Source organism: Pogona vitticeps, chromosome 2, assembly GCF_051106095.1.
Source record: "Pogona vitticeps strain Pit_001003342236 chromosome 2, PviZW2.1, whole genome shotgun sequence".
NCBI classification, from domain to species: Eukaryota; Metazoa; Chordata; class Lepidosauria; order Squamata; family Agamidae; genus Pogona; species Pogona vitticeps.
Window position 1 is genome coordinate 13,611,717 of NC_135784.1, and position 15,110 is coordinate 13,626,826.

Here is a 15,110-nt window from a genome sequence, read left to right on the forward strand (position 1 = left end):
TTGCTGGACCACTGGACAACTGGACCAGTCGTATCCCACACGCTGGACACCAATCAATGTGACAAACCCAGACCTACTGGGATCTGCCACACGTTAACTAAGCTGCCACCAACCATTCCCTGTAAGAAGTCACACAGACCAGGGATGGATTTTTAACAAATAAACGAACAAGGTTTATTAAATAACACACAGGGAAAAATAAAAGGATCAAGTGAATAAGATATAGTAACGTGGCTTAGTCTCCCTCATACATACACACGGTTTGGTTCACACAGAACACTCTACATAAAGCACAGACCCTGAACCTATCAGTTCTGGCTAACCCTACAGACACCTGAACCTATCAGGTTGGTACTGACTGACACACAGTAGTACCCTGTCTGACACACAGACTCCCACTCAAGCTTCTTCTCTCAGCTGTTCTCCAGCTCTCCCTCAGCTTCTCCCAACTTCTCCACACAAACTCCACATATATATACAGTACAGCCCCACCTCCTGATGTCCCGCCTTCCACTCCCCATAGGATGGAACTTTCCCTCCAAACCCATGACAGACAGGTAACATCAGTGCTGTATGTAACACTCTGGTCCACATTTCCATGGCTCTGCCCCCCCAAAAGGGAGGCGCATGCGCACACAGTGGGCCTGGAAGGGAAGCTGAGTCAGCACATGCACGTAGACTTCCCTTCCTGGAGCTGGAACCTCCCTCTGTCAGCTGGGCAGCGAGTGCATTGCTGGGGGGGGGAAGCTGGCTGCTGGAAGGGAAGCTGTCTCTGAGGGTTGCGGTGGTGGCAGGAGCAGATCAGAAGGGGCCCCCACAGGGTCTCAAAAAAATGGGTCCGAGTCACGAGTGGGATTCAAGTCCGCCACAACAAAAAAATACCCAGAGTAAAAAATACCCAACTCGTCCGTGTGACTTAAGTCGGACTCAAGAGCGAGTCACGACTTGAGAGTCCCCGTCTCTGCTCAGGAGTTCCACTGTCTTGGACAGATCACTACCTGGTAAGGTTTAGGCTTTTGGGAACTCTGAGCCTCTGCACAGGTGGAGGGCCAATTGAAATCATCCACCCTAGGAGACGGATGGGTCCAGAGGATTTCCTGATGGGTCTTCAGGAGTCTCCTGCTGTTTTGAGAGATGGAATCATAAAAAAGTGAAGTTGGAAGGGGCCTACAGGGCCATCCAGTCCAACCCCTTGCTCAAGGCAGGAATACAGTCAAAGGAGATCTGCCAGGTGATGATCTGAGTTTCTCTTGAATGCCTCCAACTTCCAAAGGTAAGTGCTCCAAGATTGGAGGCATTCAATAAAAACCTTAACAGGAGATGATCCTGTCAAGGTCTTGGTGGATCACGGGAATGCGGAGATGGCCAGAGCTATTAACACAAAACTCAGAACAGAGCCAGCTCTTGAGTTCTTGGAAACCATGGCTTCCTTGAACATGTCCCAACATGTCATCGGCCCCACCCACGTGGGTGGCCATACACTGGACCTGTTTTTTTCCACCAATTGGTGCGAGTGTGGTCTGGTGGTGACTGACCTTGTGTCAGTCCCCTTGTCATGGTCAGATCACCATCTGGTAAAATGTAACCTCTCAATGGCTCTCCCCCCTCGCAGGGAGCAGGGACCTATTGCTATGGTCCGCCCTTGAAGGCTACTGGATCCTGTTGGATTCCAGGATGCCATGAGAGGTGTTATGGCTGACCTGGCTGGCGCTCCTGTCGAAGCTCTGGTTGACGGCTGGATCTCCGCCGCCTCCAGGGCTATAGACATGATCGCACCTAAACGCCCTCTCCAACGCAGAATCCGCCCAGCGCCCTGGTTTAACCAGGACCTCTGGGTGCTGAAGCGGTTTAGGAGACGGCTAGAGCACAAGTGGAGGAAAGACCTGACGGATTACAATTAGATAGCTGTCAAGGTCGCTACTAACCTTTACCTGGCTAAGGTAAAGGCTGCCGCTCGTACACTGGTGCCTCACACAACGATGTTAATTGGTTCCAAAAAAATCAACGTTGTGTGAAACATCGTTCTGTGAAACACCATTTCCCACAGGAATGAATTGAAAACTGGTTAATCCGTTCCAATTGGAACAGATTGCCATCGTTCAGTGAAAATCCCCATAGGAAATATCGTTGAGTGAAACAATGTTTCCTATATTGGAATGTATTGAAGCTGACTCAATACATTTCAATGCCTTTGCAAAGTCCTTTTTCGCTCCTGTAAAAGTGTCTTACAATGTTTGGACACTGTTTTAAATGATTGCAATCGTTAGTCCACCTCCTGAAACCTATGCAAACTTAATTTGATGTTGTTCAGAGTCGTCCTTAATTTTTAGTGATTTTTTGAATTTTCTCTCATTGGAATGTATTGAACTTTCCGTCCAATGCATTCCATTGAGAGAAAATTCAAAAAATCACCAAAAATTAAGGACGACTCAGAACAACACCAAATTAAGTTTGCATAGGGTTCAGGAGGTGGGCTAACGATTGCAAGCATTTAAAACCTGTTCCAAACATTGTAAGACCCTTAAAAATGAGCGAAAACGGAAGAGCTTCAAAAGCACTGAAGCCGGCTTCAGTGCTTTTGAAGTCTTTTCCGATGTCCCTTTTCGCTCATTTTTAAGTGTCTTGCAATGTTTGGAACAGGTTTTAAATGCTTGCAATCGTTAGCCCACCTCCTGAACCCTATGCAAACTTAATTTGGTGTTGTTCTGAGTCGTCCTTAATATTTGGTGATTTTTTGTTTTCCCTATTTAAATGAATTGAACTGTCCATTCAATTGATTTAAATGGGGAAAATAAAAAAATCATCAAAAATTAATGAAGACTCAGAACAAAACCAAATTAAGTTTGCACATGTTTCACAAGGTGCACTATGGAATCCAAGCATTTAAAACAGGTTTCAAACATTTTAGGACACTTTTAAATGAGCAAAAAGGGACATCGTTAAGTGAAATTCCCCCATAGAGAACATCGTTAAACGATGGGGAAATTCCTCAAAAAAACCCATCGTTGTGTGAATTCATCGTTGTATGAAGCAATCGTTGTGCGAGGTACCACTGTACATACTTCGCTAACCAGATAAGCGAAGCTTCCAACCAGCAGGCGAATTATTCTGTATAGTTCACGACCTATCCGGAACTGATCTGGATGACAGGCTTCCCCCTACTATCTCACCTGACCAGTTTGCAGCATTTTTAAAATCTAAAGTGGAGGCCATCCGCCAGGACCTCTCTCCTTTTTTGAACACAGTGAGTCGAGCTGAGATGTCCAGCGCTCCATCTTGCCCGGTAACTTTTGACACCTTTCAGCCTGTAACGCCTGACACTGTGGCCAAGGTGCTTGACCACTGTCGAGCCACCACCTCCACCCTTGACCCTTGCCCGGCCTGGCTAATCAAAGCAGCCAGGCCGATAACAACAGAATGGGCCACAGCAATAATAAATGGGTCTTTCCTTGAAGGCAGGGTTCCTCCTGCCCTCAAGGAGACACTCATTTGGCCCATAAGAAAGAAACTGAATTTGGCGGTGGACAAAATTGGCAATTATAGGCCCTTGCCGCTAAGAGCGGGGTCCACAGTCTGGGGATCCATCTGGACCATGGAGTGTCAGGTGGCGTCGGTGGTCTGCACCGCCTTTTTCCACCTCTGGCGGATAGCCCAGCTGCGCCCCTATCTCAATGTGGGGGCGCTCACCACCTTGGTCCAACTGAAACCTGCATTCACAGAAACAAACAAGCACCATGGAAAAATAAAGGAAAAATTAAAATCATTGCCTTGAATTGGGCCCAGGTAGCCACCAGCAACCAGTGCAGGCTTATTGTTATTAAAGTAACATCACGTTGACATCATGCTCAGTTAGTAGCTAAGCGATCACGTTCTGTATCAACTGAAACTCCAAGACACACTTCAAGGTCAGCCCCATGTAGAAAATACTGCAGTAGTCAAGGAGACTACAACTACGGCATCAATGATTTAGCCAAATCCAGTGGAATTAGCAAAGGTCAAAGTCAATGCATTAAATGAAGCTACAGAAAAGCACTCCCTCCCACCTCTGCCTTCTGAGAACTCAGACACGGCACAGAGTCAAAAAATAGAAATAAACTGAATCTAAATCTCCGAACCAGATTTTGTACGATTGGCCACTACTCCAACTTGTCAGGGTAGTGTTTCAGCTTGTTCAGTCTCATTCAGGAGTTGAACGGTACTGAAGGCTTCCTTTGTGTTTGGTGGCAAGCAAACAACTGCTGACTCCAAAGCTCAGAACTTGCTACCCCACTGGCTTCATACATAAATAACATGGGGACTGAGACAGAATGCCACAGAAGGCTGTATCCCAAAGGCCATCGTGTCCAACGATTGTCTTTCAGCTCCACCTTCCTAGACACAAATCTACAGGAGAGAGACGGACCCCTGCAATACGGTGCTCCCACTGCCTGGTGGTTGACAAAGATGCCACCATGAATCAAGGCAGCACAAGATGTCCAGGAAAACTAATCCTATCCCATCACACAGGGAGCCCAGTAGGCCAAACAAGGCAGTCCCCGTTCTTTATAGGAACGACAAGGGAATGGCTGCCCTTTCTTCTCGCAGGCCCCTCCTCCGTATATGTGCCACATGACAAGGGGTAGTGACACCACGGCCCTTCCCCAACGGTGTTTGTCTCCATGCTGTGAAATGTTGTAGATTGAAGATTCCGCTTAGTCTCCTACATGGGCTCTGTATCCTGGCACATGATTCTAAGCATCAAGAGAGAATATCCCTCTTTTATGAACCGTGCCAAGAAATGGGCAGTCTTGCACTACAGTTATGGGTAGTTTCTCACACACATAATGGTGTGAAATCTTTACTGGAAGGACCACAACATGCCTTGCCATCCACACTAGGGAGAAGAATCATCTTGCAATTCCTTGCATTTTTCTGCAAGGACAACACCAGCAAGCATTTAAATTTCTAGTCCCGACTCAAGTGGAAACCTGCATCACTTGTGAAGACCTGTCTTTTCCCTTCTTTTGGGGCTCATTCACATTGCGATGTTTTCCCCGGTTGTTCTGGAGTTGCCCTGAGTGGGTCTGGCATTGGTGGCTGTTGCAAATTTGAACAGATCGTCCCAGTATTGGGGTCCAAACATGGAAAAAGTATTTGCTCCTGGATATATGGGGATGGACTGGGTAGTCTGGTCTGTGCATCCACACGCACTTTAAACTGCCCCCCCCGGGGCAGTTTCTGCTATGTGTTTTATCATATTATGTTATACTGCCAGAAGAATGTCTATTGTCTCTGTACATATGTTAATAGACTAAGATGGTATCTTACTCTCTCGGTGTTATAATGTCTTTGCAACCTGGTATCTCCTAACTCTGCTACTATCCTGAGAATACATTAACAAATTCTCAACATGATTCTCCTTCCATCGGCAGGATCTGTGCTCTGGACGAAGCCCCGACAAGAAAAACAACAACTTTCTGCTAGCAAGTTCAGCAGAGTGGGGAGCCTCCTCCCAGCACTTGGCCGAAGAAAGGTCTGAGCTGGATGGGAGGAGGCCAAAAAAAGAAGAGGCATCTATTTTGACATGAATACGTCAGTGAAGGCAGAATTATTAACAGCAGGTGCCTCTTGATGAGGAATGGAGGGACAGACGAGACATGTTAAGCCTCAGGCACATGTCTCCCCCCCCCCGCCTGACAGCTGGTTCTCCTGCCAGGCATCCATTTTGTGCTTGTCTACTGAGATACGACAACCCTACTCTCACGTTTCATGTTTTTCTTTTTTCATGTCTCCAGCACACTTCTTTTTTAAAACATGGATTTGCTACTCCCCACCCTCCACAACTCTAAAAGCCAGTCTGCTTCGGGTTGTTCTAAGATGTCTGTCTCTTCAACACAACAGTGTGTGTGTGTGTGTGTGTGTGTGTGTGTGTGTGTGTGTGTGTGTGTGTGTGTGTGTGTGTGTGTGTGTGTGTGTGTGTGTGTGTGTGGTTTTGACGCCTCTGAATCCAGACCCTGCACGCCCAGCGCCTGCTTTAAAGCAGAGGTCCCCAACCCCCGGTCCGCGGCCCGGTGCCGGTCCGTGGCCTGAGCTGGACCGGGCCGTGGAGACAGACCTCCCGCCCCACCCCTGCACAATGAATAGCCATTGGACCTGGACATTAAGGGCCTCCGGGTGTGATACCAGCCTTTGAACACTGAACCACGCTGGGACTTCGCTGGGCGTGAGCACATGCACACTCCCTTCCTGTCTTGCCGCTGACGACTTCGCACTCCACTAGTGTTTTGTCCACTCTGTCCGTATCTCTTCCAGTGCTCCCCTGGGTGGGGCGGCACGGCGGGTGAGAGGGAGGCCCCGGGAGCCCGGCTTAGGACACGGTGGGCACCTTAGAGTTGAATGCGGGAGGAGCCAGAGGACGCAGGCAGGCGGGCGGGCGGCAGAGGCGGAGCTGCTCCTGCCCCCATGGCGTGTTTACCGAGCCCAAGCCAGGCAGGCAAAGCAAGCAAGCAACAGCCAAGTGAGGCAGCAAGACTGGTGCCAAGCCCTTTCCCCACAAAGGTCAATCAAGCCTCCGGCTGCCCTGGCGGTGCCCCGGCCCCAGCGCAGTGAAGCGATGGAGGCCCGGTGGATACAGCTCCTGCACGGCTCCCGCTCGCCACCACTGGTGCTACTGGCGGTGGCGGCAGGGCTGGGCTTCGGGTCTGCCGCTGGTGAGCTGCAGCCCGTCCGGGCAGGGAGGAGCCCCCCTCGACCCTCAGATGGTTCCTCCGCCATCCGGGCCCTTGCAGGGCTGCGCCCGGGAGCAGCAGGAGGAGGAAGAGGCGGGTGGGGACTGCAGCCAAAGGTTAATTTTGGCAACTGAGGGGCGCCGACCCAGGGCGCCCTGGCCCGCTCTCACGTGCACGGCTGGGTTTTGCGGGGGAAAGATGTGTGACAGCCTTGCACATGTGCACCAGCCCCGCTCAATTACATGGGCGCCCATCCCCAGGCATCCCCCTGCAGAAGGCCGGCACTGCGGGTGGGATCCTCCGATCTCGTCCCGAGCGCAGCTGTCCTCGGGTGGGGGGCGGTGGCTTTTTGGGCAGGGCTTTGTTCCCTGTAATGGCCTCTCTGTTGGGTAGCGCCCGGCTGGAAAGCCAGCAGCATGGATGGACCCAGCGGCTGAAGGCAGGAGCCCGGGAAATTCAAATGGCCTCCTCGCCAGGCTCTGCCTCCAGCCGCTGGGTCCTGCCCTAGCAATGATAGTGGTGGTGGTGGTGGCAGAGGAGGAGGAGGCTGTCCATCCACCAGAAGGGCGGGCTCCTTCTCTCCCTCCCTCCCTCCCTCCCTCCTTCTTTCTCTCCCTCTCCAAGTTTCTGCTCCTCCCTCCTTCGCACAAAGTTTCCCATTGCTCTTGGTCGGTTCCCAGCTAGCTCCTCTCGGTGCGCCACAGATTTCTGAGGCAGGCAACCAGCCAGGCAAGCTAGCCCGCCCGAAACGCCTCCTTCCCTGCTTGCCTGCTGCCCTGTCACCTTCACCCCCGAAACCAAACCAGAGCCTCAATTGGAGACACCCGGCAAGACCACACACCCTTCCCCGGACGGAGCACAGAGTAAATAAGCTACCAAGCAGTTCCACCCCGGCCCTGAAGCGTCTTTTCTTTGGAAGAGGAAGGAGGTTAGTCTCAGTTACACTGCCCACCCCTGTTTTGTGGGAAGGTGAGGAGGGGACACACGACTCCCTTTCCCCACCCCCTAACCCTTCGCATTGTCTGTCGCCCCCAGACCAAAACTGTAATTTCTCCCACCCATATAGCCCGCAGTGCTCGGCAGGGGAGAGCGGAGGGACAAGCTTGTTCTCCTGTCTCCCCCCCACCTCGGATTCATTGCCTTGTTGCCTTTTCCTCAGAAGAAGGACAGTGAAGTTTCAGTTTGCCTTCATTTGGGGAGACCTCCTCCTTAGGGGAAAAGTTTCTCTGTTCAGCAGACTTTGGGGAAAAGTCCAAGATATTTTTAAAAAAATAATAATCAGATCTTACCATTTCCATTTGGAAAACCTCCAGAGATTTGTTAAACAGGTCTTGGTGTGTGCCCCCGTATCATCTCTCTCAGTTTAAAGTTTGGAAGCCTAGGATTAATCCTTGTTTCTCTCCCCCCCCCCACTTTTTAAAAACCAAAAATGGCATTGTGATTTTTGTATGAGTATGTTGGCAGCTTAGACATAGGCCATACAAGCACACTGTTGACAATGCACAGTTTGCACAAACACCTTTCCTCAATTAATTACCTTCGTGTGTGATATTTCCGTAATGCTCTGTTTCTCATCCCTTGGTCATGTGGATGAAAACAGGCACTTTTGTAGATTCATTGTGTGTAGTAATTTCTGTTGTATTTTGGAAAGTTACATTTTAAACCGTGTATTTCTGGCAAGTATGTGGATAAGGAAATGTGACACTGCTTGATAGAAAGAAGAGTAAAAGTTGTTCCAGGAGGAGTTCTTATTAGTATATTATGTCTGCTCCAGGGCAAAACTGTGGCAAGCACTTTCTCACTTCTAATACAATTCAATAGTTTTCCAAGTAAATTGTTTTGGAGGCACATTTTTGCCCACTTTGTGTGATGTTATATACAAAGGAATTAGGCAGGAATCACTGTTGTTGCTTATAATAAGACAGAAACAATTTATAACAACTTTCATAGGGCTTTCAAGGAAATGAAATATTTAAAGAGTGTTTAACCAGTCCCATGCCCCCAGTGAATTTCCACGACTGAGAGGGGCTTCAAACCCTGTTCTTCAGAGTCCTGATCCATTACTTTATCACTACACCACACAGGGAATCAATGTCCAGAAATTACTGAGGGAGACATAAAGCTTCTTCCAATTGATATACCATTCTGTGAATAAGGATAAGCCATAATTGAGAGGCCTTGCATTTGGGACTGAGGGACAAATACTTTATGCAGGAGACCACTTTCTTACGATGAGGCCTTGTACTGTACTCATTTTGTTGTTTGGGCATGGTTCTGCAGTGTTGGACATACAGTTGATATACAGGTTTTAACTTGTAAGAGCTTGCTCTGTTCAGAGAGTATTTCCCTAGAAAACAGCATGCACTTTATCTTGTTAAGTGAAATCATACCTTTTTAATGAAGACTTGTTTCTCTGTTGTCCTCACTAGCAATTTAAGTGATTTAAATTTTTGTCATGATCAAATGTAAAAACAGTAGGTCACCTATTAGCCTTTAGTTAAGTAAAGGGGGAAACTGAGGCAGAATTTAGGAGAGCTAGTTTTCAACTAGCTAACAGTTTTTAGCAAGGCATAAAAAGAAATGAAAATAAAGAAGTTGTGAATTCATGTGCTTCAACTTTCTTATCAACCAGTGCAGATTTACTAAGGTGCAACCTCATGTAAATTTAGATAGGAGTAAGTCCCACTGAAAATAATGAGACTGACTTCTAGAAGCATATAAACCTGTAGGGAGTAAACTGCTTAATCTTATTGAGACTTCTGAGTAAAACATGTTTAGAATTGCTCTGTAATACGGTTGAGTGCTAATGATAGCTGTAATAGTTCTAGAGCAGAGGTCTCCAACCCTTGGTCCGCGGCCCTGGCATTAAAAAGGTTAATTTTTAATGCCCCCCCCCATTCATGGACCGCGGCGGCGGTGCCCCCCGGTCCTTGGAAGAATGGTCTTCAACAAAACCGGTCCCTGGGATTAAAAACGTTGGGGACCACTGCTTTAAAGAGAAGGAGCAGCTGCCAGCATCTTTCTCCACTCCCTTCAAACAGTTAATATTTTATACATGGTGACACAGTTGTTGAGTCATAATTCTTATCTGGTTGTTACATTTGCTTTCAAAGTACCACTAACAATACAAATTCACCTCCAATGCATGTTTTTGAGGTAAACCTGTATTGTCCAAAAAGGGAAGTGAATGAAAATCCACAGCTGGATCCAAGGACGCCTGTCTTTGCTCTCCCCGTGACCCCCTGCCACCCCCAAAATTAGAAAACGTTCCACTTTAGAGGCTTCCCACCTGATTTCCCAACAGGCTGCCTGTCCCTGAATGGCCCGTCTGCTTTCCTCCCCTCCTTGCCATCCGGAGAGGAGCAGCTCAGCCCTCCTGTTGCTTTCCCTTCGGTTACCATTGCTGTCGTTTTGACTCCACTTTGACTGCCCTCTTTCTTTTCTCCGGAGTGGGGCTTCTCTGCCCTGTTCCTCTTCCCTCCCCCAATCAATGTCGAGCCAACCGGAGGGAAAAGGGGTGTCTGCCCTGGGTGGGCCTTCCTTCCATTTCATTCCTTCTCCCAACATCAACCCGGGAGGAGAACTGCTCCCCCCTCCTGCCTTCCACTCACCTCCACTCTGGTTGTAGTAACGTCTTACATTCTGCAGGCTCACTCTGTACACCTCCTCGTTGTTCCGGAATGTCTGAGTGTTCCTGTCCCAATACTGGGGGTCAAATTCCTCCACCTTCTTAATCCAGGGCGCCCGAGGCTGCACCCTTCTTGTGACACTGTCATACTGGATGAAGAGCTGGCCATCCACGTACCCCACTGTGATGAACTGCGGCAGCCCCTGATCGGGTTCAGACACAGCAGTGTAGAAATACTGCAGGGAGTGTGAGGAGGAGCCTGGAAAGGGAAACAGGGAAGGAGCAGAATTAGGAGGGTCTTCTAGAAGATGATGCTACCCCCCACCCCCACATTCCTGTGCTCAGAAGCATCCTATCAAAGTCTCATGCGTACAAGGCAGATCACAAAAACATTGTAAAATATGCCTATAAATGTTGGTTTGCGTGGATTTTGGCTAAAAGCAAATATATTGCACCAATATTTAAGAGATACTTAGGTTTTTGGTTAAAACCTCAGCTATCTAATACTTATCTGATACTACAACGACACCACTTCGGGGAGGGGGAGTCGCTCCAAAGTCGAACAGAAGTGATTTTTTTTGGGATGTACTAAACGGATGATCACTGAAAGGGATGATCGGGATGATTGCCTGCAGTTCACCTCCAAGCCCCTAGATGTCACTATCTTATCTTTCTGATTTAGGTGGGATGATGGGGTTATTAGTGCATATATGTATACCTGGGACTGGTCTCTATGCGTTTCCAGTGGGATGATGGCTGTATCTTTCTGATTTACGTGGGATGATGGGGTTATTAGTGCATATATGTATACCTGGGACTGGTCTCTATGCGTTTCCAGTGGGATGATGGCTGTATCTTTCTGATTTACGTGGGATGATGGGGTTATTAGTGCATATATGTATACCTGGGACTGGCCTCTATGCGTTTCCAGTGGGATGATGGCTGTATCTTTCTGATTTACGTGGGATGATGGGGTTATTAGTGCATATATGTATACCTGGGACTGGCCTCTATGCGTTTCCAGTGGGATGATGGCTGTATCTTTCTGATTTACGTGGGATGATGGGGTTATTAGTGCATATATGTATACCTGGGACTGGTCTCTATGCGTTTCCTGTGGGATGAGGGCTGTATCTTTCTGATTTACGTGGGATGATGGGGTTATTAGTGCATATATGTATACCTGGGACTGGTCTCTATGCGTTTCCAGTGGGATGAGGGCTGTATCTTTCTGATTTACGGGGGATGATGGGGTTATTAGTGCATATATGTATACCTGGGACTGGCCTCTATGCGTTTCCAGTGGGATGAGGGCTGTATCTTTCTGATTTACGTGGGATGATGGGGTTATTAGTGCATATATGTATACCTGGCACTGGCCTCTATGCGTTTCCTGTGGGATGATGGCTGTATCTTTCTGATTTACGTGGGATGATGGGGTTATTAGTGCATATATGTATACCTGGCACTGGCCTCTATGCGTTTCCTGTGGGATGATGGCTGTATCTTTCTGATTTACGTGGGATGATGGGGTTATTAGTGCATATATGTATACCTGGCACTGGCCTCTATGCGTTTCCTGTGGGATGATGGCTGTATCTTTCTGATTTACGTGGGATGATGGGGTTATTAGTGCATATATGTATACCTGGCACTGGCCTCTATGCGTTTCCAGTGGGATGATGGCTGTATCTTTCTGATTTACGTGGGATGATGGGGTTATTAGTGCATATATGTATACCTGGCACTGGCCTCTATGCGTTTCCAGTGGGATGATGGCTGTATCTTTCTGATTTACGTGGGATGATGGGGTTATTAGTGCATATATGTATACCTGGGACTGGCCTCTTGCGTTTCCTGTGGGATGATGTCTGTATCTTTCTGATTTACGTGGGATGATGGGGTTATTAGTGCATGTATGTATACCTGGGACTGGCCTCTATGCGTTTCCTGTGGGATGATGTCTGTATCTTTCTGATTTACGTGGGATGATGGGGTTATTAGTGCATGTATGTATACCTGGGACTGGCCTCTATGCGTTTCCAGTGGGATGATGGCTGTATCTTTCTGATTTACGTGGGATGATGGGGTTATTAGTGCATGTATGTATACCTGGGACTGGCCTCTATGCGTTTCCTGTGGGATGATGGCTGTATCTTTCTGATTTACGTGGGATGATGGGGTTATTAGTGCATGTATGTATACCTGGGACTGGCCTCTATGCGTTTCCTGTGGGATGATGGCTGTATCTTTCTGATTTACGTGGGATGATGGGGTTATTAGTGCATGTATGTATACCTGGGACTGGCCTCTATGCGTTTCCTGTGGGATGATGGCTGTATCTTTCTGATTTACGTGGGATGATGGGGTTATTAGTGCATGTATGTATACCTGGGACTGGCCTCTATGCGTTTCCAGTGGGATGATGGCTGTATCTTTCTGATTTACGTGGGATGATGGGGTTATTAGTGCATGTATGTATACCTGGGACTGGCCTCTATGCGTTTCCAGTGGGATGATGGCTGTATCTTTCTGATTTACGTGGGATGATGGGGTTATTAGTGCATGTATGTATACCTGGCACTGGCCTCTATGCGTTTCCTGTGGGATGATGGCTGTATCTTTCTGATTTACGTGGGATGATGGGGTTATTAGTGCATATATGTATACCTGGCACTGGCCTCTATGCGTTTCCAGTGGGATGATGCCTGTATCTTTCTGATTTACGTGGGATGATGGGGTTATTAGTGCATATATGTATACCTGGGACTGGCCTCTATGCATTTCCTGTGGGATGATGGCTGTATCTTTCTGATTTACGTGGGATGATGGGGTAAATAATTTCAACACTATATGGAACTTCAATTTCTTCTGCTAACACATTGGACTATTTAGAATAGTATATATTTCTTGAGAAAATGAAATAGTCATTTGTGTGACTGAAATGCATTTATAGTGGGTAAAGTAGTCCAGGCCAGTGGTTCTTAACCTTTTTGAAAGAAACACCCCCTTGAGCCATTGAGGACGTTATCATCTCCCCCCCTCCCCGTGGTGATTTTATTTATTTATTTATTTATTTATTTATTTATTTATTTATTTATTTATTTATTTATTTATTTATTTATTTATTTATTTATTTAAGACACTTAAATCCAATGACCCATGAAAACAAAATTCAATTCCAAGAAAATGAAATGCCCCAAAAAGTAACACTTAATGATTTAGTTGCAAGCGAATTTTAAGAAGCAAAAAGAAATATAAAAAGGGCATAAAAACAAACCGCAATGCAGGAACTAAAAATTTCAAGATGAAAACCCTGAAAGTAAATTAAGATTGGAGGAAAATATATATTCATGCACATTGTAAAAAGGCTGCAGCCATCTTCACAGGTTTGGCTTGCTCCAGCGGCCCCCTACCGCCCCCTTCTGCTCCAGCGCCCCCACGCCACCCCTTTTTGTTCTACCGCCCCCCCGAAAAATGAAATCGCCCCCTGGGGGGCATTATCGCCCACATTAAGAACCACTGGTCCAGGCCATAAACATTGTTGGCTAGTGTGTGTAATGTGGTCTACTATAGGCTTCATATTTGTGAAAAGTGGGGGGGGGGTAGTCTCATTGGTGGTCCAAGATATCGCCATAGTGTATGGAGGTCTTTAATATAGTATAACATGTTTAAGGCTGGGTCCACACTGGAGTTTCCAAGTTCTGCTTAGCTGTTCCGTCTGAAACAGCTGAGTGGCACTTTATGGACCTATTTTTTTTGTTTTCATCCTTATGCACACACAACAGAAGGGACACCCATAGACTTCTATGAGGATTCCATAAATGTCTGTAAAATTCTGTTAATTTTGAGCATAAAAAAATAAAAATAAGGTTTTTTTTTAGGTATTAAAACCATAGTGTACCAAAAACTACACATATTTGGTTTCACTTGAATAGTATCAACCTGCACAATAAAAGACAACTTGTCATTTATACGAACTATGAACTCCAAAAAAAGTAACCACTCTCAAAAATTGCATAATTGCATTTTTTTTCCACATTTTACCCCACATAGTAATTTTTTACTGATTTCTTAGTACATTACAGGCTAAAATAAACAATGTGAACACAAAGTACAAGCACAAAAAACAAACCCTTAAGCCCCTTTTGGTCGTAGACCAAAAAAATAAATAAATATTATGTTCTTGAAAGGCGAGGATGAAAAAACGAACGCTCAGAAAAAAACAAATGTATCAGGAAGGGGTTAAAGTGTCCCCACTGCTCATGATCATCTGTCATCTACATAGATGTATACATACACACATGTAACCACACAAATATGCTCCGATATACTGTATACACCCCCAAATGCAACTGAGTAATCCACAAGCAAAAAATTGGTACAAACTTTTTTTTTAATACTGTTTAAGAATAAAATAACAAAGCAAGTAATTAGTGAGATGTAGTACAATCTCTATCAAGTGGTGGGAGGTAAGCTTTTCCTGTATAAACATTTTATGTAAACCAATTTTTAAGAAGGTATTTTATCTCTTTTGCATTGTAAGCATATATAATATATTGGTATTCTTCCTTTTGATGCTTCACATTTTTGGTGATACCACTTTCGACATATGACACAAAAAAATTGTTTCTCTTCGTGTTCTAAGTCTAGAAAACAATGGCTTGATGAGCACATTGTCCAACCTTCTGCACTGCCATAGTGGGATGCATAATTTCTTATGTCCTCTTCTGTATTTCTTTCCATTAGTTGTATCATGGGTGGATTATAAATTA

General features: G+C 46.4%; 1 protein-coding gene across 4 annotated transcripts in view; it reads right to left on the reverse strand.

Moving 5' to 3' along the window:
* LOC110070855 (H-2 class I histocompatibility antigen, Q10 alpha chain-like) overlaps positions 1–15,110 on the reverse strand; it is a 53,498-nt gene that overhangs the window by 23,870 nt on the left and 14,518 nt on the right. For all 4 annotated transcript variants that reach the window (XM_078387905.1, XM_078387906.1, XM_078387907.1 and 1 more), the window contains exon 2: positions 10,319–10,594. In XM_078387905.1, the coding sequence (XP_078244031.1) occupies positions 10,319–10,594 (276 nt within the window). The remainder of the gene's footprint in view (positions 1–10,318; positions 10,595–15,110) is intronic.